This window comes from Prionailurus bengalensis, chromosome C2 (genome assembly GCF_016509475.1).
Source record: "Prionailurus bengalensis isolate Pbe53 chromosome C2, Fcat_Pben_1.1_paternal_pri, whole genome shotgun sequence".
NCBI classification, from domain to species: Eukaryota; Metazoa; Chordata; class Mammalia; order Carnivora; family Felidae; genus Prionailurus; species Prionailurus bengalensis.
The window spans coordinates 68,411,868-68,438,802 of NC_057350.1; the positions used below are offsets into that span (position 1 = coordinate 68,411,868).

General features: G+C 37.2%; 1 protein-coding gene across 3 annotated transcripts in view; it reads right to left on the minus strand.

Annotated features, from left to right (window-relative positions):
* The window catches only part of KPNA1 (karyopherin subunit alpha 1), a 70,843-nt gene that overhangs the window by 4,594 nt on the left and 39,314 nt on the right, over positions 1-26,935 (minus strand). For all 3 annotated transcript variants that reach the window (XM_043594316.1, XM_043594314.1, XM_043594315.1), the window contains 9 exons: positions 23,864-23,963; positions 20,838-20,932; positions 13,984-14,115; positions 12,774-12,862; positions 12,336-12,435; positions 11,633-11,796; positions 10,204-10,282; positions 5,778-5,903; positions 4,017-4,144 (listed from right to left, as the gene is read on the minus strand). In XM_043594316.1, the coding sequence (XP_043450251.1) occupies positions 4,017-4,144; positions 5,778-5,903; positions 10,204-10,282; positions 11,633-11,796; positions 12,336-12,435; positions 12,774-12,862; positions 13,984-14,115; positions 20,838-20,932; positions 23,864-23,963 (1,013 nt within the window). The remainder of the gene's footprint in view (positions 1-4,016; positions 4,145-5,777; positions 5,904-10,203; positions 10,283-11,632; positions 11,797-12,335; positions 12,436-12,773; positions 12,863-13,983; positions 14,116-20,837; positions 20,933-23,863; positions 23,964-26,935) is intronic.

The following is a 26,935-nucleotide window of genomic DNA, read 5'->3' on the forward strand; positions in this document are numbered from 1 at the left end:
GTTTTATATAAAGAACTCTTGAAACTCCAAGAAAACAAGTAACTGAATTTAAAAATCAGCAAAAGACCTGAACATACGTCTCACCAAAAATACACTGATGGCAAGTAAGATATGAAAAGATGTTCAACATCATTATCATGTCATTAGAGGACTGCAAATTAAAACAATGATGCCACACCTATTAAAATGGCTAAAATCCAAAATGCTTGACAATACCAAATGCTAACAACAATGTGGGGCAACAGGAACTCTTTTTTTTTTTTTTGCTGGCGGGAATGCAACATAGGATAATCACTTTGGAAGACAGCTTGGTGGTTTTTTATAAAGCTTTTCATACAATCCAGCAATTGTACTCTGGACATTCACCCAATTGAGATGAAAACTGAGGTCCACACAAAAACCTGTAAACAAATGTTTACAGCAGTTTTATTCACAACTGCCAAAACCTAGAAGCAACCAAGATATACTTCAATAGGCAAATGGATAAACTGTAGTATATCCAGACATGAAATATTAGTCATAAATTATCAAGTCATGAAAAGACATGAAGGAAACTTAGACATGCTAAGGGAAAGAAGCCAGTCTGAAAAGATTCCACACTATATGATTCCAAATATATGACATTCTGGAAAAGACAAAACTTTTACAAAGACAATAAAAAAGTATAGTGGTTGCCAGGGATTTGAGGGGTGGGGGTAAAGGAGTAGTGACGATAGGTGAAGCAGAGGGGATTTTTAGGGCAGTGTGACACTGTATGACACTACAATGGCAGAAAGAGGACATGTATTCACTAAAACCTATAGAACTGTACAACACTAAAAGTGATTCTTAATGTAAACTATGAACTTTAGTTAATAATGTATCCGTACTGGTTCATTAACAAATGTAGCTCCACTAAATGTGAATGGTTAATAGAAGACACTGCAGGGGAGGGAAGTATATAGGAACTCTGTACTATCATCTCAATTCTGTAAAACTAAAAATGTTCCTTTAAAAAGTCTTGATTTTTTTTAAGTAAGTTCATACCATATTTAGCTTTATTATTTACTCAGGAATGAATTTAATAATAATATGCCTAACTTTATTTAAATGCTTACTGACAATTAAAGGCTATATATCTTATTAACAGAAATCAGGCTTAAAGCTATTTCTGACCATTTCTCCTTCCTTTACACCATAGTTTTGAGTCACCAAAACCTGTCAACCATTCCTTTAACTTATCTGTATCATTCTCATTGTTTTTCTTAAAAAACAAAAAGCAAGCTTCTTTTGTGATTATGTTAGTTACAAATTTAGAAAACACAGAAAAACATACAGAAAAAGTACACAGAGATTAATCACGATTATATTAATCTATTATATACCACTGTTGCTTCTTCTGTGTCCTAATTTTTATGAAAGGGGCACCCACCTACCATTTTCCCCATTTATCTTTGACTCTTCCCTTTCCTTGCTTATAGCCTGCAACAAGTCCTACAGATCCTTCTTTTTCCTCTGCTCAAAATACTATGTTCTTTGTATTACTCTTAACACTAAAGACACTCAGAGTCTTCCCAATATACTAAGGCCTTCATCCCAGTTTCCAAAGCCCATCAGTTCCTCATCTTGCAGAAGAATAAACTATAGCAATATTGATTTGCCTCTTCCAATAACATTATCTGTGCACATTCCCTCACACTTCCCCTGCTATTCTCTCTCCTCCAAAATAACCAAATCTCTACCCAAATGGCGAGTTTCTTCTCTTTCATGAAACGTTCTCTAATTTAAGGCCATATTCTTTATCCCTCATAAAGGGATATCCTCTTAAGGGATATTCTTTATCCCTTAAGAACCAAGGCACATTTAGCATTTGATTATATTAACCTAAAATTATGGATTATTTCCAAGTTACTCTAATTGTTTCTTGCATCTAAATCTTGTCTACTCAGTAAGAATAAGCAAAAACCACCCAGATGTCTTTTATTCGTTTATTCTCTGTAATTTGGACTGTAATATTTTTGTAATAATTTTTCAACTAACTTCATCTGTTTAAGAAGAAACTGCTAGGAGATTGATAATGAACTCCATTAATATTAAATAACTATGCTGAGTTTTAAAAAGGAATAGTAGCCTTTTTTACTTTTCTCTAACAGAGCAAAATAACCCTGAATAGTTTCTAATGAAATATACCACGGTATTTTAGAAATGTTTTATTTTTTTAATATTTATTTTTGAGAGAAAGAGAGAGCAAAAGCAGGGGAGGTGCAGAAAGAGAGGAAGACACAAAATCCAAAGCAGGCTCATTCTGAGCTGTCAGCACAGAGCCCAACACGGGGCTTGAACCCTCAAACTGTGAGATCATGACCTGAGCTGAAGTCAGATACTTAACCCACTGAGCCACCCAGGTGTCCCTAGAAATGTTTTAAAAATATGTGTACAGTTTAACCATTTCAATTAAGAAAACATGTATCTTCTACATTACTTATTACTGCCATTACTGGGATAAATGCCATTACCGGTAGTGGCATATTTATAATCATAGTACCCCAGAAATAGAATCTCCAGGAGGTCGAAAAAAGCCTAATCTCATACAAAATGCTTCTGAAGACCACTTGAAATCTTCCTCGAAAACCCGTCCATTATGAACTTTACTAAAATAGCTACTTGAAATGTGTTAGTCTATTTAAATATTATTTCAGGTATAGTTATATTCTGTATCTAACCAATTCCTGAAATGTTAGGACTACTTTACCTTTTACATTTTTAAATTCCTAACAGAGCACTAAAAATTATAGTTAAGTGTGAACATTTAACCCACAAAGCAACAATATGAGTAGTTGTATTTTTCCTGATATTACATATGAGGAAGGGATTAGTACTTCAACACTTACTTGGTTTTTTTAATTTTTTTATTTTTAATGTTTATTTTTGAGACACAGAGAGACAGAGCATGAACGGGGGAGGGTCAGAGAGAGAGGGAGACACAGAATCTGAAGCAGGCTCCAGACTCTGGGCTGTCAGCACAGAACCCGAAGCAGGGCTTGAACTCACAGACTGTGAGATCATGACCTGAGCCGAAGTCGGACGCTCAACCAACTAAGCCACCCAGGTGCCCCCAACACTTATTTGTAATCATCTTCCCCTCATTTGAATTCCCCATAAAGAAAGTTAAGGCAGACTAAGAGTCTAGGTTCCATTTTCCTCTTCATCATTAATCTTTTTTTATCTGAAATACTGAATGCCCATAATTTAGCATTTAATTATATGATGTTCCTCTGAGGAATTGATTCCTGTCCATATTTATGCCTTCTCTAGCCATTAAGATTATAAGCCACCCAAGGAGTCATTTAAGTCTCAAGCTAATAGAGATCTCTCTCTATTGAATACTACAGGACCTCAGGAGACACTTGCCTCTACTAAATTTAGCACTTTATTCTAAGATAGACTTCTCTTTCAAATCTGATCCAGTTCTAGTAAGACTTGTAAACTAAAAATGGCAAGAATCAGGGGCACCTGGGTGGCTCAGTCAGTTAAGTGTCCAACTTCGGCTCAGGTCATGATGTCGCAGTTCAAGAGTTCGAGCCCTGTGTCGGGCTCTGTGCTGACAGCTCAGTGCCTGGAGCCTGCTTCCGATTCTGTGTCTCCCCCTCTCTCTCTCTGCCCCTCCCCTGCTCACACTCTGTGTGTGTGTGTGTCTCTCTCTCAAAATAATAATAATAATTTTTTTTTAAATGGCAAGAATTAGGTACCAAGGTTAGATTCTTAAGGCTTCTACAAGTAACTTCTAGACTACCTGTTTCTGACAAAAAAGCTCCAGAGTAGGCTAAAGCCACCCTATAAATACAAATATTGTCTCAAACCTCAACTATGCCTTACTTCTCTTATCCTGGAATTATTTCAGCAGGAGGGAATGGAAGAATTTGAGTCTAGTATGAAACTTAGAACAATCTTGCAAGAGATTAGCATAGAGCATTCATAACTAGTAGACATAATAATTTTTCCTTTGATTTACAAGATGCTACCTGGCTAGCACTTACTTGATCTGTTCAGCTGATCCTCCAGAAGTTGCATTTGTGATGGCCCAAGCTGCTTCTTTCCTTGTCCGAAACTCAGCAGTTTGTAATATACTAATGAGGGCTGGGAAAATGTTGGCATCTATCACAGTCTGAAATTTAAAAATTAAATGAAAAGGGAAATTACAAAACTTGCAAAAATTTCATGATACTAATTATAACTTTTTAGCTAGCTTCACTAATGACACGCCTCCCTCCTTTAAAAATTAACTTGAAGTCCTCTCACCCCTGACCTTTCAACTGTACTTGGTACACTGATAACTCTCCCTGGAGTCTATGTTCTTATAATCTCCTAGTTTTCTGCCCAAGTTCTTTTCTCTTTGACTGTCCTCTCTCATTTCACCCACAGTAACAAATTATGGAAGTTCAATTTTCTGTTCCTCCACTAGTCTCATTTCTTTCACAGCATCCAACTCCGACACTTGTGATGTAACCCTCCAGTCCTCACTTTTGGGTGCCCCAGCCCATGATAGCCAACAATCTGCTTTAGATCTGCTAATCACTTCAAACATATCATCTACCCTCTATATCAGGTCAGGTCTCCTCTCAAACTTCTTTTTGTATTTACAAAGGCTCTTTTTTGTATTTATTTATTCTAAATTTCATCAGTCACTAAGTCTCTACAATCTCAATTTAAAACCTCCTGAGCCACCCTTTTCCTTCCCCTTTAGCACTGCCACAATCCTATTCCAACCTACCAACTCCCACCCAGATTACCAGCAGAGCCTATAGTTAGGCAGAGTACTTTTACTCACCCCCTCTCATATATGAACACTAAAATAGTCTGCTTCAAATTACTTTTTTCATGTTTCTCCTTAGCTCAAGAACCTAAAATAGGTTCGTATAATTTCCTATCTCAAGAAACTGAGAAACTCTACATAAGACACGAACAGCAGCAGGTAATCAACTATCACTGAAATCCCCTTGTATGCATGCTATGGTATGAACTTCTATAGCTATCAATCTCAGTCCCTGGCAGCATTCTGGGGATGACTAACCACGCTTTCCTGATCAAGAACTCTATTACACTAGTGAAGAAAGTCAGCAAAGTTTAGTGGAAAGACACTTCATCTTGATCTGTCATTTACTAGGGGTTCCCTTGAACAAATCATTTTTCAGTTTCATCCTTAAATGAGAGTATTGGATGAGATAACTATCTCTATGATTCCCCTCCAATTAAAGTCCCAGAGGTCTGTGTTTTATCTTTTACAACCAGTTGTTCAGCCTTTCTCAGGGCCTGTGCTGAACCCTTTGGCCCACTGCTTATCTTCCACATGGGTTACTCTCCCACCTAACAGAAGAACAAAATTAAAGGGAAGATAACCTTTTAGAGAAAAATGGGTCCCCAAAGGTTTTATGAAAAACTGAAGTTATCCAATAGATGAGGTCTGCTAGGAAAAAATATTTTACTTGGCAAGAGTAAAGCCAATCTATTTAGTATAAAGACCATCATAACATTTCAAAAATACAAGACACTCTCTCAGGTCTTGGCACATCATCAAATATTTAAGGCACAGGGAAAAACCAAGGCCAAAGTATAAATTTCAAAAGTCTGTAAGGTAGGATAAAACTTCTGTAAGGTAGGATAAAAAAAAAAATAGATAAAAATGTTGGAGGTTAATGGTCTGCAAGGCAATAATGGGAAAAAAAATGTAAGCCCAACAGAAAAAAACCTAAACCTTATCAATAAAAATAGAAGAAAAAAGACAGATGCTATGGGATTACCTGGATCTGTGCTCTATTTCCAGCTGTGATATTAGATATTGTCCAACATGCTTCCTTTTTGATAGATTCCTTTGGGCTACTCAGCAAATGCAATAAACTCTGCAGAGCTGAGCAATTCAAAATTACCTAAAAGGAAAAGTTTGAAACTTAATCTGTATTGATCCAAAGAGAAGTAAATCTTTAACTCATTTATTTTAGGAACAATATAGGCAAAGAAATAATGTCTCCCCTTGAAATTTTAGAAATAACTTTATATATGTAAAAGAATATTCACTGACAATAAGAATTCATTTCTAACATTACCAAAGCAGTTCTGCTGGACACATTGTAATTGTACAACTGCTACTTCATAAGGTACTACAATGTATTAGTCCTTCACCTTCCTATCCCTACAACATATTAAAAGGCTTTTGGATGTGTAAATATATGAAGTAGCCTCAGATTTTTAAGTCCTCTGATAACACTGTACCTGGCCGTCAATGAACAAATACATACTACATGAAGTACACCAGGTGCTTTAGAGGACACAAAGATAAAAAAGGATAGGACCCCAGCTATCATGCAGCTTACAAAGGTGAAAGAGAGTGTGACAAACATACACGAAGGAGCTCTACTCTACCAAAACTAAATTATGAAGTTAAAATGATTGAAATAATCTGTGGTAGGCACAAGAATCAATCACTGAATAACTAATAGAACAGATATCTAGTCCAGAAACAAATGCGGGTATTTATAAGGAATTAAATATATAATAAAGTTCTTCCTGAGGTTAACTGGTTGAAAAACATTTTTTTTATTTTTGAGAAGAATTTTTAAAAAATTCTTAACCCATTACCAAATAAACCCACAACCAATTTAAAGAGTAGACATAAAAAAGACACCATAAAACAGAACTATCAGTATATACCTAGTTTAGGGATAGTGAAGGACTTTCAAAGCATAAAAACAATGGAAGAAATTACAGGGGGAAAATTAAAATTTCATCAAATAGACATATTTGCATGTCAAAAAATACAAAATTTAAAATGCACACTATGTAATGCAAAAAAAAAAAATTACAACAGATAAGATGGTTGCTGTCTTTAACATGTAAATTGTTAAGAGAAACTACAATTTTGATAGATTACCTCACAAGTAATGAAAGACACGCAAATTAAAATAAAGCCATTTGTTGCCTATTAATACAGCTCAAAAAATATTAAAACTTGTGTTTAAAGGGGCACAATCTTAACAGTATAAAAGATATTACAAAGCCATTTTTTAAATGCCAAAGATGTGCTCTAGAAACTAAACACATCCAAACACTGGGCGCCTGGGTGGTTCAGTCCTTCGGCTCAGGTCATGATCTCACAGTGAGTGAGTTCAAGCCCCATATCGGGCTCTGTGGTAATAGCTCAGAGCCTGGAGCCTGCTTCAGATTCTGTGTCTCCCTTTCTCTCTCCCCCTCCCCTGCTCATGCCCTGTCTCTCAAAAATAAATAAAAGTTAAAAAAATTTTTTTTGGAAAAAAAAAAAAGTCAAATAATAAAAAAAAAATAAACCTGTCACAAGTTAAAGACAGTACTTGCAGAGTAATCATGAAAAAAGACTTCATGGGTGTGGGGAAATTGCCTTGAAACATGGATAGGATTTCATAAGCAAAGAAGAGGGAGGAAGGACACAGCAGATAAGAAAGGCTGGAAACAAAAAAATGCTGAGACAAGCTACAACAAAGTACCAAAATAAGGAAAGAATAGAGCAGTGAGGCTATTAAGCAAGAGTTCTGTACCCCTAAAATTAACAACAGGCTACAAGGAAGAATGAGACTAAAACTGTGAAGTACAAATCCTTTCAAGGTTCTAAGGTAATTAGACATGGATACTGAAACACAAAGAATCAACAAGAGCTGGTGACTTGCTATACAAGGTGTGAGAGATGGAGACACCAAATATGACTGCAAAGCTTCAAGTGGGAGTGAATAGTTACCTCATTAACTGAAATGGGGGGGGAAAAATCAAGACCTGGAACTGGCTTTCTGGGGGAAGAAGATAAACTGAGAGAGACAAATGTGAGACATGCCAGCAGAAATATTTAACAGGCTACTGGAGACCCAGGAGTAAAACTTGAGGGACATCAGAAGTAGATGTATAGATACAGAACTTCATTCATTCAGTATTAAACACTGTGCCAGGAACTATTAAGACTGTACAGAAATACAAAAATGAACAAGATCAACACCGTTCCCCCCTCTAGAAGCTTACAATCTAGTGATTAGATAATTACAATACAGTGTGATAAGTGGTATGATGGATGAAACAAAAGAAGGCACACCTAACTTAAGTGAACATGGCTTCTCAGAGAAAAAAACAGTAACAGGAAGTCCTGAAGAATGAGACGACATTAGTGGCAGAGTGTGCATTAGTGTGAGCCAGTGGTTAAAAGCAGGGATGGGGATGCAAGCCTATGTATGTTCTGAGCAGAGAGAAGCAAGCTTGTGTTAAATCTTAGTGCTGAATGTGGTCATAGCTAATTTAAGGAATAAACATGGCAGAAGCACAGAGCATGGTACGGGGAGGGAAAGAACCTTTTTGTGAATAGCAAATACATTGAAATGGTTTAAAAATTCAGAAAGTATAATAAAGGACTATATAGTTAAAAGCCTCCTTTCCATTCCTGTATGCCAGCAACCCAGTTCTCCAGAGACAACCAAGATTATTAGTTTCCTATGTATTCTTCTGGAGAATTTTTATGCAAATATAATCAAACATACATACTATTTTTTTCTCTTCTCTGCCTCCTTTTATATAAATACTAATATATTCCACACACTATTCTGCTCCTTGTTTTTCTTTTTAAATGATATAACCTGGAGGTATTTTTTTTTTAATGTTTATTTTTGAGAGACAGAGCACAAACAAGAGAGAGGCAGAGAGAGAGAGACAGACAGACAGAATCTGAAAGACTCCAGGCTCCTAGCTGTCAGCACAGAGCCTGACATGGGCCCGAACCCATGAACCATGAGATCATGACTGACCTGAGCCGAAGTCAGACGCTCAACTGACTGAGCCACCCAGGTGCCCCAACCTGGAGGCATTTCTATATCAGTGCTTAAGGGCTTCCTCATTCTGTTGCACAGAATTCCATTAAAACTGGTGCCAGATTTTAAAGGATCTTAAACACCCTCAAAGGACAACAGAAGGCCATAAAAAGATTTTAGGTCAGAGAATGACATGATCAAATTTGCATTTTATAAGCATCCTTCTGGTGATACAGGAATATAGCAAGAAATGCAAGGGATGAGTAGAGATGGCAGCTAGTGACTGATGACAGAGGTGGAAAACAGGGAAATAATCCAGCTAATGTCCAGGTTTTTGGATTGGTCAAGTGTTGGTGCCATTCACTGAGGTAAATAACAAATAAGCAGAGGCCCCGATATACCAGGGAAAATAATGGGTTCCTTTCTGAAGCATAAATTTGAAGTAGATTTTAGATTTGGAAGACACCTTTGAGTACAAATCCAAATTTTAGGGATTAGAAAAGTGAAGACATTAAATGTCTTCCACCTAAGTCAGAGCTGGTTAAGAAAGAGTTATGGCTAAAAATCTTATTCTCAATTCTCAATCAAGCTGCACCAGGGTGATAGGTGAAGTTATAAATAAAATCAATGAATAATTATCCCCTCCAGGGGATAATCCCACAAACAAGAACAGGAAAAGGAGCGTGCTAAGAAGTGGTTTGTGAGACAGGAGACTCAAAATAACTGGAACACCACAGAAGCCTAGGAAAAGAATTTTAAAGACAATGCCATTGCATCAGAGAGATCAAGAACAAGCCACTGTGAATGATATATCTTGATACAGAGGTTGAATAGAATGGGAGTGACATTAAGAACAAGGAAAGAAGGGGCACCTTGATGGCACAGTCAGCTGAGCGTCCAGCTCTTGGTTTTGGCTCAGGTCATGATCTCAGGGTCATGAGATGGAGCCCTGCATCGTTGCTGAGCATGGAGCCTGCGTGAGATTCTCCCTCTCTCCCTCTGCCCCTCCCCTGCTTGTTCTCTTTCTCAAAAAAAAAAAAAAAAAAAAAAAAAAGAACAAGGAAGAATCCTCCTCACATAGGAGATTTAGCATGCACAAAAAGAAGGAAGTGATCAGAGAGGAGATGAAGATGACAGAGAAAGGCTGCTACTGGAGGCTTCAGATGCTCACAAGAACCACTTCAAGTAGTAGTGGGAAATAAACCTAACTAAAGGGAACCCAAAATTGCTCCAAGAAACAGACAAGATAGAGACAGTGAAGGTAGTAAAGGAGCTGCCTAAGGCAACATTTTTGACAAACATTAATGAAACTCTCCCCAAAAACATGGAGTTAAATACTGTAATAGAAACATAATCACGGGGTTCAATGTACTGTTTCTGAAGGGAAACAGTAGTCACCACTTATTCATACCTGGGTCTGAATATCATCGCCTGTGACAATGTTTCCCACAGCCCGCAAAGCAGGAGAAACCACTTTATAATCATTATGCCTGCAACCATAAAAAGAAATATCAATGCAAGAGTTCTGGCCTTAGTCTCTTTTCCTTAGGGCTGAAATCCAAACCAAATAACGTAACATGATGTTAGAGCAGAAAGGTACCTACGGGTAGTTGTTAAGAGAACCCTAGGAGGATGGGTTTCATATATCCCCTAGAGGAATTATCTTTCCCTTTATTTAGCACTTTTGGATAAAAACTACAAATCTTTCCTAATAATCTTTCCCAGGTATTTCATCACCTGGATACCAAGATTTCCCTCTCATTCTTGAATACAGTTTTCATTGCCTCAGAGTTGAAAATGTGCCAACAGGTAAACTAACTTAAAAATGAGAGCCAGGCTCCACACTTCAAAGAGTGAACTCTTTCTATTAAACCTCAGCCAACTTACCAGTCAAAAATATACTCTCCATGAAACCCTGTACATATGTGAAAAAAGCTTATTGAAAATCTTAACTTCAGGTTAATATGCTTTAACTTCCCTTAAAAATTCTCTTTTCTTTTCCCTTTAATGAGACTGATCACTCTTCTCAAAACTTGGCCATTTCTCTCACATTTATTTTAGGATCTGATGACTAAAAAGAAATGGTTAAAATACACCATAATCTAGTGACTAAAGAACATAAAAGGTTACTTCCCAGGTTTTGAATGCTGCACTTCTGCCTCGTAAAGCTTCATCTGCCTTTAATTCATAACAGCATTATGCTGTTCATCTGTACTCAGTTTGTGGTCAGCTGTACTCTCAGAGTTTTGTATTCTGCACATTAAACTCATCTGATGCATTCCACATATCACATTTGGGGTAATGTCTCCTTTCATCTACTTTGTACTTACTTCAATTAAATTTCATGTGGCTAGTAAACGTACCATTTCCCCATTATGTTATCAGTCTAATTTTTTCTTCTAAAGAACTGTCTAAAAATTGGATTAATACAGCCGTAAATTGTTTACACAAAGGCATCACAAGGAGATACAGCAAAATAAAATTCAGAGTCTAATACCAGTCTAGATTAAGCTCTAAATGAGACAGAAAGATAAGGAATGACTTTTAGTGGCAATATGCCTTTCACTATCTATCCAGGGGTTGGTCTCAGGTTATTTATCACTAACTGGAATTACACAGTTTTCCAAATGTTCCCGCTGAAGGACTGTTCATAACAAAAGGGTGAGCAGTTCTTTATATAAGCCTCAAAACAAACAGATTTGACATCAATATAAGTTACAAAAAAGAGCAGCCCAAAGCCCAATAAATTAGTATAGTGTATTAATTAGTATTTACCAGCACTTAGAAACTAATAAACTAACATAGGGACAAAAGAACAGACACACTTTAAGATATCTTACATCAACAACTCCACAAGTCTCCTACAGACTCCTGCATCAATGACAGCTTGAATTTTATCATTGGGTCCATCGGATAGATATGAGAGGGCCCAGCAGGCATCAGCCAGTACATCAGTGTCACTGACAAATAGCAACCAGGAAAGCACATTCAGGCAGGGGGAAACCTGTAAAGGGAAGATGACATGATAATGAAATTCAATGGAATAAAAGCCAGAAGTGAGGTGAGAAATTCCAAAAGGCAAGCAGCACACACTTGGTAATTTCTGGGGTGATTAATACTTCTAGAAATGGAGTAACAAGTGGCCAAGTGGCATTTCCATCTTTGGGAATGCTGAGACCAAGGAAAATAATTTCAGAGACTGAAGTATATACCAGTTCTCAGAATGAGATTCCTTGTTGAAAAACACTCTTTGTGGACCAAAGAAGCAAAGACATTTTCACAAGTGCTAAAGCTAATAAATTGTGAATTTTACTGTGCTATAAACAAAAATTGCCAGGTTTTAAGATTAATTCAGAGCTAATTTTTACAATGAAAATTTATCCCAACACAGAAACAAAAAGCCCTATTTCTGTAGAAACAGATAAAATTCTAACATTTTAAATTTTATGCAAAATTACCAATCTTTCTGTTCACATTAATATTTGTTGCTACACTCTTTTAATTGTACTTTTTTCTGCCCATTTCCATAAGCCTAATCATTACCTTTGCAAATTCTGGAGGTGGACTTTTCCCTCTACAGAGATTAGACAAAGCCCATACTGCATTCCGCGTCATGGTCAGGCGATTTTGCTTTGAAAATAACCTATAAGCATGATGATACAATGGTAAACTATATAATAGACATTAATTATCTGATAGCATAAGATAAATACTAAATCATTTAATGCTACTCATAAACACGTCTTTAAATAGCTTTTCTCCAGAAAACAAAGTTGAATTAATTCTAACAGCACTAATTCAGAATACTGGCACTGGAGTAAGCTAGATGCCTGAAGAAATGACCTGAACAAGTTAATAAGAAAGTATCTGTAATGAAAAAGAACAATGGAAAATTCAAAATGATTTCTAAAAATGCACTGCTTCCTGAGGAACTTTCCATATTTTTACTACTCAAAAAAAATAGTAAGAATAGAAACTTACTGCAAAAGAGGGGGAAGAATATTGCAGTCTAAGACATAGTCCCTGCACATGGTACTATCTCCAGCAATGTTGCCAAGAGCCCAGACTGCCTGTGAAAAAATTACTCATTAATGACAGGTTGTTCATAACTCTCTCAGATGCCAAAGTACCACAATAACTCTTTACAAAATTATATGGTAGCTAATCAACGTACACACTGACATTATGAACATTTCTAAGTTCATTATCAGGGAATCAAATGAAGTAGTTGTGGGACTGGGGGAAGAAGATCAGTAATATTATAAAGTATACATGTGAACACTCAGGGTATAAGTTTATTAAAAGGAGGAACCAACCAGTTCTTATACATATTTTTTATCTCAGGGGACTCCCCACCACCAAAGTAACCTTTCATATAGCCCTTAATACAGAGCAGAGGTTCAAATGGCTTATTCAGTGGATTAAAAATGTTATCTTAAGCTTATTTACAAAAGACAGCAATGAACAAAGAATCAAAGAATGTAAGAGCATCAAAATGCAGAAAGCTATTAAACTTTTGGGAGGAATATATTATCTTTGACTGTGATAATGGTTCCACGGGTATATACCTATCTTAAAACTTATCAAATTGTACATTTTAAATATATGCTGTTTTTTGTATGTAAATCATACCTCAATTAAGCTGCAGAAGAAAATCATACTCATTTAGCAGTGATTTATATTATGAATTTGATAAAGTTGGCGGTAATAAAAAATACCTGTTTTCTAGGTCTTTTTCTGCATAAAAGTGGCAAAGACCTGCTACTTACTAGAGATCCCTACAAGTAAAAGCCCAGTAACTGCTTACATGTTCTAAAAAAGTATACAGGGCTTAGGGCGCCTGGCTGGCTCAGTTGCTGAAGCATGCAAGTCTTGATCTCAGGGTTGTGAGTTAAAACCTCCCACTGGGTGTAGACATTACTTAAAGATAACATCTTAAAAATGATAATAATATAAAAAGTATATAGGACTTTAAAAATTTCAGCGTTGGAAGGGGAAGGAAAATGGTTTTATGAATCCAGAAGAAATTCTGCCTACATTCACTATGGTATTTTCTATTTTGGTTTAGATTTCTAGAACACTCCTGTGATGAGTCATGGCTTGTCATGGTGGTAAAACTGAGGCCCTGAATGTAAGACCAAAGGAAAAAATGGTATTCTTTGACCTGCTTTTCTTTGCTTCATTTTTTTACCTGCTCCTGGACATCTTCAAACTCTGAGCTGAGCAACTCTATGAAGATGGGCACAGCTCCTGCCTGAATCACAATCCGGGTCTGAAGAGAATTTCCTGAAGCAATATTTGTCAGTACCCAAGCTGATTCAAACTATAAAGATAAAAATAATTTTATTATCTTATTAGCATTTAATAGCTTGTTTTTAGCTATAACAATAAGGTTTTCTGTACATGAAGAAAAGAATCTGAAATCATTATTTGCACATAATCAGATGGATTCTGTATTACTTTTAAATGGAGAATTCCAGTAGAAATACTTCAGACTACAAGAATATTCAGGAGGTCAAAGTAGAACTGACATAAGACCATGAATGGAATGAGGGACTGCTTCATATGCTGACATGAATGATCTCCCAAGATACGAATGAGAAGAAAAGTGTAACGGTGTACATTAAGACACTATCATACTATATTTTCTAAAAGGGTTAAGAAGGAATATATGCATTAGTTTAGTTATTGCACAGAATATCTCTCGAAGGATACTATAAGAAACTGTAAGAAGTAAGTACTTGTTACCTACATGGAAAGGCAGGGGTGAAAGGGAAATCTCATAAAACCTTATGTACCTTTTGGATTAAACCATGTATATTATCTAATAAAAAATAAAAGTAAACAATTTCTATAGGATAAGCAAAGTGTAAAGGGGAGAGGATGTTAATGTAAAATGTGCCAGATATAGGCACAGTAAAAAAGGCAAAAGATATTTTAAGTAGGCCAAAAGGAGTTAACTGGTATACAATTAATAGAAATGGCAACTTCAGAGCATTAAGAGCTTCTGACAAATGAGAAGCCTCCAAACAAAGGCACAGAGTTTAAAACTTTTTTTAGAGAGCATTCTTAAAGTTAGGTAAACTGAAGATATGAAGGAAATTATAGCCAACAAAAAGTACAGCATTTTACTAATCTGCCCATCTCTGTAGTAATTTGACTCTCTGGCCTAATATGGAGAAATCCAAGAATGACTCCTGAAATTCTATTTAAGAGTTCTTATTAAACTTTAGTTTTCTTTCCTTCTCCTGTTCTGTCTTCTACTTATCCTTAAATGAAGCACATATGCAAAAAAAAATCAGTGGTATGTCCCTTGAAAGGGAGAGCAAAAAAGTCATTGAAAGGTGGAGCTGTGACTCTTCTAAAGCTTTTGGGTCAAATGAAAGGCAGTTGTCATATGGAAAACTAAATCATCCATCATTGGGGTTTGGGGAAGGAGGCAGAAGACCAGGAAGACAATCTGATCGGCATAGTCCAAAGCCATGTGAATGCTAGCAAATTCACAGCAGAACACACTTAAAGGAGACATTACAAGAAACCTATAAATGTGACATACGCAAGTGAGACACAGTATAGTCTAGTAGCCTAACGGGACAATGATATTACAGTAAGCAGAAGGCCCAGACTAGGAGCACCACAGTTAAAGGGACAATATTTTCTTTTTGGTAACTTTGTTATAAGAGAAGTTCAACAGATTCCTAAACACTTGAACATCACAAAATAAAAATCCCATCATATATCACCTCCATAATTAAATCACTCTTGAAACCAGTGCTGAATTGAAACTTTGCATTTGTTCAGTACTTTGTATTATGAAAGCATTACTCACATACTCCTGTGTTCCTCACAACATCCCAGAGAATTCTGGCTTTTGTGGTTTATGAATGAGGAAACTATCAGAAAAAGGTCCAACAATCTAATGATCTGCGTAATGTTACACAGCCATTCAAATTTTTTTTTTTTTTAACATTTATTTATTTTTGAGACAGAGAGAGACAGAGCACGAACGGGGGAGGGGCAGAGAGAGAGGGAGACACAGAATCGGAAACAGGCTCCAGGCTCTGAGCCATCAGCCCAGAGCCCGACGCGGGGCTCGAACTCCCGGACTGCGAGATCGTGACCTGGCTGAAGTCGGACGCTTAACCGACTGCGCCACCCAGGCGCCCCTACACAGCCATTCAAAGAGGACTTGATTACCATCTCCTGATCAAGTATGCTTATGAAGCCCGGCCACTCCCTTCTCTCTGACACATACCTGTAACACTGACAATAATCTTTCAATTGCTTGGAGTTTTGGTATCTAGGGCAAGAAATTTCAAATAACAGTATGCCAGAGATACACGCCAGATTATTTAGGGGATGCTAAAAAAGAGAACGGTTCACCTAGTTTCTTCTGCTTTCTAGGAAAACTAACTAGCAGAGTTAAAATTGATTAAGAGAGACAGATGATGTGAATACAAAAGCCAAAAGCAAGCCTTCCTACCAGGCAGCAAGCTCCAAGTTTAACAAAGAGTTGTCAGATACCACGGAGACCAGTCAAAGTAATGAAAATTGTGAGGAAAAAGCAGTGTGTAGAGAATGAGTAAGATCAGCATACATACCGATCCATATTAAAGAGAAAACAGACTGCAGTGAGATTTTGATGCAAATGAAATAACAGCAACCTGAGTAAAGGATTATTAAAGAATTATCAATGAGAAAAAAATCAGAATACTAACTGCTGCAAGACTTCAAACTGCTATCTGCCTGTTGATGTTTAGTATCAAAGGTCTTACAAGAAATGAGAGGGAATTTCAGATGCTACTGAAGAGAATGAAATGGAGAAGCAAAACAAAATAGAGTGAAAATGATTAGAAAAATGGGGAATAAGTGAATAACAGGCTAAACACAGATGGGAGAAAATTGGCAATTAGGATATCTCAGCAAAAGAAGAACGTACCAGAATTACCTTTATTACTAAGAAGTACACAATAATGATAACCTCTGAAAGCAAAATTCAAGGCCTCCCTTGGTAAGAAGAGAAATCGGAAAATACCAGGGACAGAGACAGATGAAGATGATCAACAGAACCAGAGGGGCGACTGAAAATCGTGTTTGTACATGAATAAAGCATTCTCTCTCTCTCACGCACACACAGTGATTACTCTGACGTTTACCCTGTAAAAACTCATCAAGCTGTATTTATGCCACTTTCTATGCCCATCTGTGTATTTGTGTGCTATGTACATATGCAGGAATGAGAAAGAGGAGGGAGGGAGAAAATTCCCCTCAGCATACAGGCCCTGTTAAAGTGCTGGAAGAAACAACTTTCAAATGTGTTTAATATGTATGTTTGTAAAAAACTGGTTGTACTTCAAACTATGTAACATCTCTTTGAGTACTGCCATCATTTTGTTGTTGTTAATGTTTCGGCCTTGGGTCCCATATTAGAATCTAACGTGAAAGAGAGCTGTGAAATGTGGAAGTCCTGTTGCAAAAATGACTGCATAAAGTTATGATAGAAATGGCCAGGAAAGGTAATATAAGTAACCGTGAAACTCAAAACATCAGTAACATGATGAATACAATCTAAGAAATGGCATCACTTAAGTAATAAGCAGTAGCCAAAGTACCTATAACCCTTACTTCCTCTTTTTGCTTTAAACTACTATATTCTTAGTGTTCCAAGAATGGTACCATGCAAGGAAAACTACCTGTCATGCTGTGATTGCTTAAAAATTATCAGTCCACTATTACTTTTCACTGTCCAGACTTGCTAAATAAGGCTACAGTTGAAATCTGAAGGACACACTGAAGATTTGATACTTTCTCTCTTCCCTTTCTCAGTCTCTACCTTCTGGTGCTCAGTTCCTTAAATAAGGAAAATGAGAATCCAAAGCTGAAGTACTTCTGACCTCCTATCAAGTTTCCCACTCCAGGTTGAGGTACGCCTGGTTCCCTTTCTCCATTTGGATCAGGACTCTGTTGCTGGCCACTTTGCCGGGTCCACTCTGGTTCCTAGCAAATGCCAGGCTCACCTGGAGAGCAAGTGAAAAGAGAGGCTCACATCAGAAAAATAAACCCAGATATCAAACTCTGCAGAGAACATTGCCTGAGTCATCTGAGCATCCTTTTAAAGAAAGGTAGAGGGATCAATGAGGATGGGAAAAGACATAGGAGGATGAAGGCTTACTGCAGTTTATCACATTAAGCTTTTACATGGGACAAGAAAAGCAAAAATGGGGAAACTAAACCAATTTCATTTCAATTTACAATTTTAAGAGGAGTACCTAATGAATGCAACTAGGTTGCAATTTCCTTATTTCTAGCTGTTTTCATACTAAGCTTCTGTAAGAAGGTTTCAGAATGCAACATCTCAGCACTGCAAAAGACAGTACAAACATGCTGGGCCTGGATTCAAAAACCAAAGTGGGCCCAGGGAATATACCATAAGGCAGACCAATCGCATATCAAAGGTTCAAGTATGTCTGAGGCTTACATGTCACCAAGCTTGAGAATGCTCTTAGGGAGATGAAACTATGTTTCCAAACTCCTAGATTCCACCCATGTTCACCTTGTTTGAAAGCAAAGGAGTATCTGGGAAGCACTGCCCAAAGCAGGCATTTTTATCTCCCTGGTGTGAGGTACCTCACTGATTTGGGCATAAGGAGAACCAAAATGTAAGTGAAAAGAGACTTCACTAGGATTCACATTCTGTATCTACAGAATGAAGGGATTAAGTTTGTCCACTTGGTTTATCAGTGAGTTTAGCTATAATTATGACCATATATTATTACTCTCTTTCTGGAAGAGAAATGGCAGAAGCCACATTCCAAAAGCACACTATTCAAATTTCTAGTAAGTAGACATACTACCAGGGACAACTTCCATCCTCGTGCTAAGAAGATACAGGAAAGAGTACCCTCTGAGCTGCCCAGAGCACGTCTACTTATGTGAGCACGAAGCCTCCTGGCTCCACGGTCTCCTTCAATATACTTGCTCCTCCTGCTTCTGGAGTGGTTGACATTACCCACTGCCCACACTGGAGAGAATACCATGTTGTACTTAAAACGTACACCGAAGAAAACCTGAAGATGATGACCTTTATATAATAAACAGCTGGTTATCTCTCAGAGTCTTTGGACAGCTAAGTTGAAAATCATGAGGTAGTCACTTCCAGAGGAATGATTTCTCAATCTTTCAGCCTAATTATTAGTTTGCACAAGGGTGGAATCTGAGAATTTAGATAGACGCAAATTAGAGATTTCCAAAGGCTTTCGTCTTCAGAAGATCCAAGCTCTAGGATTAGAATCACAAATGATGTAAAATTTACATGTGTTAGCCAGGAGAGGGCACTAAGAGGACATACTGCACTCTTCAGGGAGTACTGGAGAACATGGAGATGTGGAAAGACCCATTTCTCTTTTTTCATTTTAGGCCTTCATTTATACACATTAAGAAACTAGACATCTGTGACCACCTATTAAAAACTGCTCAATCCAGGAGTAAATTCATGATCTCTGAACTACTCTGTCAGAGGATACAAACATGAACAAAATGATAATTTTCCCTACCTCCCTCTTCCTACAAAGCTTTTTCAAATGATAAACTGCAGTAAGGCTCTTCATTTGGTCCCTCTGGTTCTCTTGGCAGGTTGCTTAGGGCTCAGGCTTGGTACTCTGCAGTGTTGGTTGTCTGGATTTCCTTTTTTTTTTTTTTTTCTGATAAAAGTCTCTTTCCTTGCTCTCTAGGTGAACCTGATTATTTTTCAGGTGTCCGATGATCCTGGCCTTAGATGGGGACCAGAATTACAATCCAAGAGGCAGCCACCAAAACAGAATCCTAATTCAAATGAACTTGGGGATTAGTCAGTGTCAAACTGGAGAAGAAAAACTGATGGGACATTGAAGTACTCTACCTTTTCTGGATTTCTTGTTTTTCTTCTGGAAATAACTCATCACCGCAACAAAGAGAGTAAGAGGAGGAGAAAAGTCGGGATGGGAGGAAAGGAGAGAAAATATCAAGACAAGGCATCAAGTTTTATGAATTACCTACAATCCTCTGGAGAGTAAAGAACCTGGGGACAGAGGTTATTATCATTTATAAAAATGTCCCCCTCCCTACAGCCTCAGAGAATAAGGCAAAAGCAGACAAGAGGGTGAAAGTTACCTTTATGATTAACTTGTTATTGTCAGATATACTTGGAAAATTAACCTCATTTTGTGATCCACTTTGTACCTAACCAATTTTTATAGTTGCAGAGTCTTTCTAAAGGGCCAAGCCCTTCAGATTAGATCCTATAAGTGAGAATTTAGATATCACAGGTATTGGTTAAAGAATAACACAGAAACTGCTTCAACTGGTTACTCCAAGGAAGTACAGCTACTGAAAAATTGCCAGTCTACTAAAACTCCAACTTTATTCAGGGAAAAAAAAAAAAACCCAAAAACAGTATTTAAAAATTTCTAGATAACTCCCAGGACGAGTCAGTTGACAGGTGGTTCTCTTTACTGTGAAAACTATCCAATCCAGAAGTTGCAGAATTTCCTCTTAGAACCCCTATATAATACAGTACTGACAGACTAAATTAACACAGCAGGAAGCATGGAGATTCATAAGGCTGTCTCCCTGGAAACTCTTCAGGGGAATGGGAAGAATTAACTGGAACCAGGATTGGGGATTACTGAGTCTAACCTAGCCCATGTTACACAGCCCTGACAAAGCCGACCAATGTAATCTAAAAATCTTCCAAAACCAAATTTTATGTAGCCCACACTTAGATTCTTATAGTGACTCTTCAACTGCAAACGATTCCCTATTAAATGTTATCCACAATCATCATAAAATAATCTTCTTCATGATAAAAATGACATGAATTCTAAAGAGTAAAACCAAGGGCCTAGATGTTGACAAAGCTATCAAAAGCAGCTTGCAACGTGGTTGTCAGGAACATCATATCAAAAACGAACCCACTGTATAAATTAACCTAAGTAACAAATCTGTATATAAAATGTAAGTTTGTAAAGGGATTTAAAATATGAGGCAAGAAATGAAAATGGTTCGCACCTGCAGTGTACAATTCTCTTTTCGTTTGAGGAACTCCACAAACCTGGCCACTACTCCCGGTGTGCTGATGACTTCATCAATAGGAGGATTAGGTTCTGTCTCCCCATAAAATAAAAGGAAAGAAGAAAATAATTCTTTCATTTCAATGCAAGGACTTTATGAGCTCAAATTCACTTTGTAATATCCCTCCCTCCATTTTAGCATCTCTTTCATGTTGGAAATCTAAGAAATAAAATGTAAAATTCTAAATGTAAAATGGAGCACAGCCACTTTGAGACTAGGATAGCTCAAAAGGTTTCACAATAAAGTACACGTTAACATGGAAATTGATGGGCAGAATTCTCAAAAATTAAAGCCATTGCTTCTATAATTTTAGAAAACTTAAGAAAGCAGGGGGGAAAACATCCAAAGATGACCACTGTTATTATTTCAGAATTCTTCCTTCTAGCCCCTTCTCTGTAGATGGGGTTTTACTCTAACAAGAAGTTGTTTTAATAAACTGGATTAGGTGACTCTGCATGTGCCTGCAGGATTTAATTTTACAGCTGCGGTGTTAAATAGGAGCCAGAAAGAATTCATTAAGGATGACTTGCCAACTTAATCTCACTTTTCATTTATGACAACAGAGTATTTTATAAATGAAATCATTTGGTAGAAACCTGTTGGGTTAACAGAAAATGTCCTAAACAATCAACATGGTAATTTCAGCAAGAGATCTGACAAAGTTCTTGATGACATTCACAGAGCGATGCAAGAAAAATGACAGATTATAGTACTAGTAGGGATTCTTAGACAAGTCCAAAGCTTTAATGAAACAAAGGTGACTAATGGTTCAATGTTAATTTGGAGAGCGCTCTGATGACCTGTTCTTTGCCTGGTTCCACACTTTTATCAACTATTCAGGTAGTACAAATAAATTTGATGATTATAATAAAGATAAAGTAATTAATATGCTAGATTACAGAAATAACATATAGGAAGAACAACAATAAGCTGAAGTTTGCAATAAAACGACAGGGATAAAGCAGGATTTAGCAACTGAAATTTATAAAAATATTTTTAAAAATCTACATGACTTCACAGATGAATCCTAAAACACATGTGCATGAAAAGAAGTTCTATGGGAGTTTAGATGGCTGCAAATACAGTGAACCTTACTGTGCCATGACTACCAAAATAACTGCTGCTGCTATCTTGGAGTACATTACTGGAACATACAGTCCTAGGACAAGGAAGGCAATCTGTCCCCTCACCTTAGGGTAACGAGAACACATCTGAAGTACTATATCCTAGTTACCACATTTTTTAAATGTTTATTTATTTTGAGAGAGGGTGCGCACACGCATGTGTGCCAGGGAAGGGCAGAGAGAGAGGAAGAGAGAGAATGTCAAGCAGGCCTATGCTCAGCATGGAACCCCACATGGGGCTCAATCTCACAACCCTGAGATCATGACCTGAGCCGAAATCAAGAGTCGGATGCTTAACCAACTGAGCCATCCAGGTGCCCCTAGTTATCACATTTTTAAGAGGGATGGCTAGGAAACTAGAATCTAGGCAGTAAAGTAGTAGAAAGCAGCAAAAGGCCCTAAAAGGTCACATGCTGTGAGAAAGTCATTAGGCTTAGCACGCTGAAAAGAGACAAGAGGAGTGGGAAAAGTGTACATGATAATAGCTTTCAAATATTAATAAACTGTCACACAAGAAATGTAATTTTTGTATCACACAAAAATGTAAATTATATGTTATAGGTTTTTATTCCAGTTCCCTCAAGGAATATATTAATTTATCACTAATGACTCCAAAAAACTATACCTTAGTACTGGGCCAAGGGTAGCAGCTATTTATTTAAGGTCAATGTTTACTATCAACATTTTAATGTGGTTCAGAGTCATAGTTCTGTTTACTTGCCCAGAATGACGAAAGTATCATATTCTAGTCTACCCTAATTATACCAAAAATAAATAAATAATTACCATGCCCAGCAATAACACTGATCTTTCAAATGATATATTTTTTTAATTGTTTTTATTTATTTTTGAGACACAGAGACAGAGCATGAGTGGGGGAGGGTCAGAGACAGAGGGAGACGCAGAAAGAATCTGAAGCAGGCTCCAGGCTCTGAGCTGTCAGCAGAGCCTGACACGGGGCTCAAACTCGTGAACCACGAGATCAAGACCTGAGCCGGAGTTGGATGCTTAACCAACTTAACCTAGGCACCTCTCAAGTGATATTTTGACAGTTTTTCTTGGGGTGCCAGGCTGGCTCAGTCAGTAGAGCATGCAAACCTTGATCTGAGGGTTTTGAGTTCGAGGCCCACATAGAGATTATGTAAAAATAAAATCTTTAAAAAAACAAACAAAAACACTTTGTTTTTTTTTTTAAAAGAATGGAGTTTCTCAATTTGAATTAACATGAAATACTGACTGCTGGTTTTATCACTTTAAGGTCTTTTATAAAATAGCTCAGAAATTAAAATAATGCTCCTTTCTGGTCCTGGTAAGATTGCATAAATAAATAAATTCGAAAATTAGCCATAGCTCATAATTATACTTATGTCTATAAGTGTCCTTTTATTCTGTTGATAGACACATTCCAAAGCAACCTACCTGTGATGTGAAAAACAGAATATGGGAAAGTAGTATTTTTTATCGAAATGAAAAAATATACAGTCAACCCACGAACAATACAAAACTTGGGGCGCCAATCCCCACACAGTCAAAAATCCTTTTTAACTTTTGACTCCCCCAAAACTGAACTACTGATAGCCTACTGCTGACAGGAAACCTCACCAATAACATCAACAGTCAATTAACACTTACTTTGTACGTTATGTATTACATACTGTATTCTTACAATAAAGTAAGCTGGAGAAAAGAAAATGTTATTAAGAATATCATAAGAAAGAGAAAATATATTTATAATATTGTACTCAATTTATCAAAAAAGATCTGCGTTATAAGTAGACCTGCACAGTTCGAGCCCCTGTTGTTCACGGTCAACTGTACTTTAACATACTCAGAACTCACCTTTTGAAAGCAGTTTTCTGAATTTCTGTGTTGCTGAAAGCTGTTGCTCTGGGCTATTGGAAAATATCATTTCAATCATGTCAGAAGTAATTACACCACCCTGGAAACACAAAAAAGCAAAAATGATAAAAATTTTAACTCTAAATCAAAGGAAAACAAAGACAGTATAAACTGTGGCCAACATTATTAAGTTAATCATATTTATCTAGAAAAGTTACACAAAGGTAAGATAATCTTTACATGTAGAAATGTCTGAAATGATCAATGATGTGACAAAGCCAAATATTTTGTCTATCATTAAGGAGCTCATGGGAGCAACCTGAGTGGCTCAGGTTGTGATCTCCCAGTTGTGGGATCAAGCCCTACGTGGGTTCCACACTCAGCTCTCTCCCTCTCCCTGCCCCTCCATCTCTAAATAAATAAATAAATGAATGAATGAATGAATGAATGTGAAAAAAGCAGCTCATGACAATAAGAAAGTAATCTTATGAGTAAATACTAAGAGAAGGCGTTTATTATTCTTCTTCTCCTTGCTCATCACATGGTTGGTTGGTCCTTGTCTTTCAGACAAATTTGTTAAATTCTAAAAGAAGGCTTTTCATGGTCTCCAAATCTAAAGGAACTGCTCCATCTCTATCACTCTATTTTAATTCTATGCCAACCCTTTTCACTATCAGGTATTTTTCTCAGTTATGTGTTTACTGCCCAGATTCTTCCAGTATAGCAGATTTGTGAAAACCAAAGACCCTGTCCATCTTACTGTTCTATCACCGAAGGCTGGCATATAGAAGATGCTCAATAAATATTTATGGAGTATAGAATAATCCTATGTAATTCACAGATTCTAGCTGCTACCAAATTCAACAGCTGACTCAAGTTTACTTAAAATTTCTATTTTCTGGGGCGCCTGGGTGGCGCAGTCGGTTAAGCGTCCGACTTCAGCCAGGTCACGATCTCGTGGTCCGTGAGTTCCAGCCCCGCGTCGGGCTCTGGGCTGATGGCTCAGAGCCTGGAGCCTGTTTCAGATTCTGTGTCTCCCTCTCTCTCTGCCCCTCCCCCATTCATGCTCTGTCTCTCTCTGTCCCCCAAAAAATAAATAAACGTTGAAAAAAAAAAACTAAAAAAAAAAAAAAAAATTTCTATTTTCTTTATTAAAACTTTTCAGTTTTCCATTATTTTCTTGCTTTCTTAGAACTTTTCCATTTTTTACTATAACCCATCCCCAATATTAGCAGTTAACCTACTTCTTAGGGTCACCTGTCAGAATGAAATAAAATTCCTGTCATTTCATGAAATATTAGAGTCAACAAGATGAACTGTGAAGAAAACTGCACTGAGTTGTCAATGATAACTGGTTGGGAAACAGCACTTGGGAAACAGTGCTTACCAACAGCACTGGTTGGTAAACAGCACTTTACCAAACACCTGGGAAATCCCAACTGGGAGAATGAAGCATTCTGCTCTTAACAGTCAGAAAAGTAACTACTTTGAAACTTACAAAACTGATACCTGAATAAACAAAGGTATCTATATGATTCTGTTATGAATGTCTGGATACACTTGGATATACACATTCTCTCTCTCTCTCTCTCTCTCTCTCTCTCTCTCTCTCTCTCTCTCACACACACACACACACACACACACACACACACACACACACACGTTTTCTTCCCTCTTATTCCCTAATGTAAGATGTATTGACTTTACATTCATGGTATTTAAGTACTGTTAATTTTATATCCCAGCATTTAAGTAACAGGATATCAAGGAGAGAAATGAACACCACTCAAAGACTTTGCATCTTCTTCTGGGGAGGTTAGTACATTTTTACTTGCACAAACAATAACTATATCATGTCACATGGAAGTATAACTTTGTTATTTATTTATCTGAGTCTCAGTATGGTTTAAGGAGTTGTGTATACATGCCAAGTTGCCAAGGAATGTACTAGGATAGTTAATTTTATGTGTCAATTTGGTTAGGTTATAGTAGCCAGTTGTCTGAACACACATTAATCTAGATATTGCTGTAAGAAAAATTTTTAGATGTGATTAACATTTAAACTAGTATAATCAAGTAAAGCACATTACTCTCTAAAATGTGAGTTGGCCTCAATCAGTCAGTTGAAGAAGGTCTTAAGAGCAAAGACCGGTTTCCTGAAGAAACTTAAGCCTCAAAACTACATCAACACTTACCTGAATTTCCAGCCTACTGACTTGCCCTACGGATTTTGGACTTACTAGCTCCAACAATTACACGAGCCAATTCCTTAAAATCAACCAATCAATCTCCTACAGGTTGTTTCCTCTATAGAATCTTAGTATTATAATCCACGAAATACTTCATATTAATATCCACTTAAAAAAATGGACAGTTCGACTTTCTGAAGGGCCTAGAAGAATTCACCACAAAATCATAGTGTTGGTTGGGGCACCTGGGTGGCTCAGTCGGTTAAGCGTCCAACTTCGGCTCAGGTCATGATCTTGCGGTTCGTGAGTTCAAGCCCCGGGTCGGGCTCTGTGCTGACAGCTCAGAGCCTGGAGCCTGTTTCAGATTCTGTGTCTCCCTCTCTCTCTCTGACCCTCCCCCGTTCACATTCTGTCTCTGTCTCAAAAATAAACGTTAAAAAAAAATTTAAAAAAAAATCATATGGGGCGCCTGGGTGGCGCAGTCGGTTGAGCGTCCGACTTCAGCCAGGTCACGATCTCGCGGTCCAGGAGTTCGAGCCCCGCGTCAGGCTCTGGGCTGATGGCTCGGAGCCTGGAGCCTGTTTCCGATTCTGTGTCTCCCTCGCTCTCTGCCCCTCCCCCGTTCATGCTCTGTCTCTCTCTGTCCCAAAAATAAATAAACGTTGAAAAAAAAAAAATTTTTTTTTTAAAAATCATAGTGTTGGCTACAATGTCTATCTACATAGATTCCAAAATGATTTAAACTGCTCTCCTAATTAAAAAAAAAAAAAAAACAAAAAAAAATGGTCCATAAAAACTAGAGATCTATGAAGTAGAAAAATATATATAGGATACTGTGCACAACATGTCACAATTTGCTTAAAAGGGGAGGAGGAAAAAAACT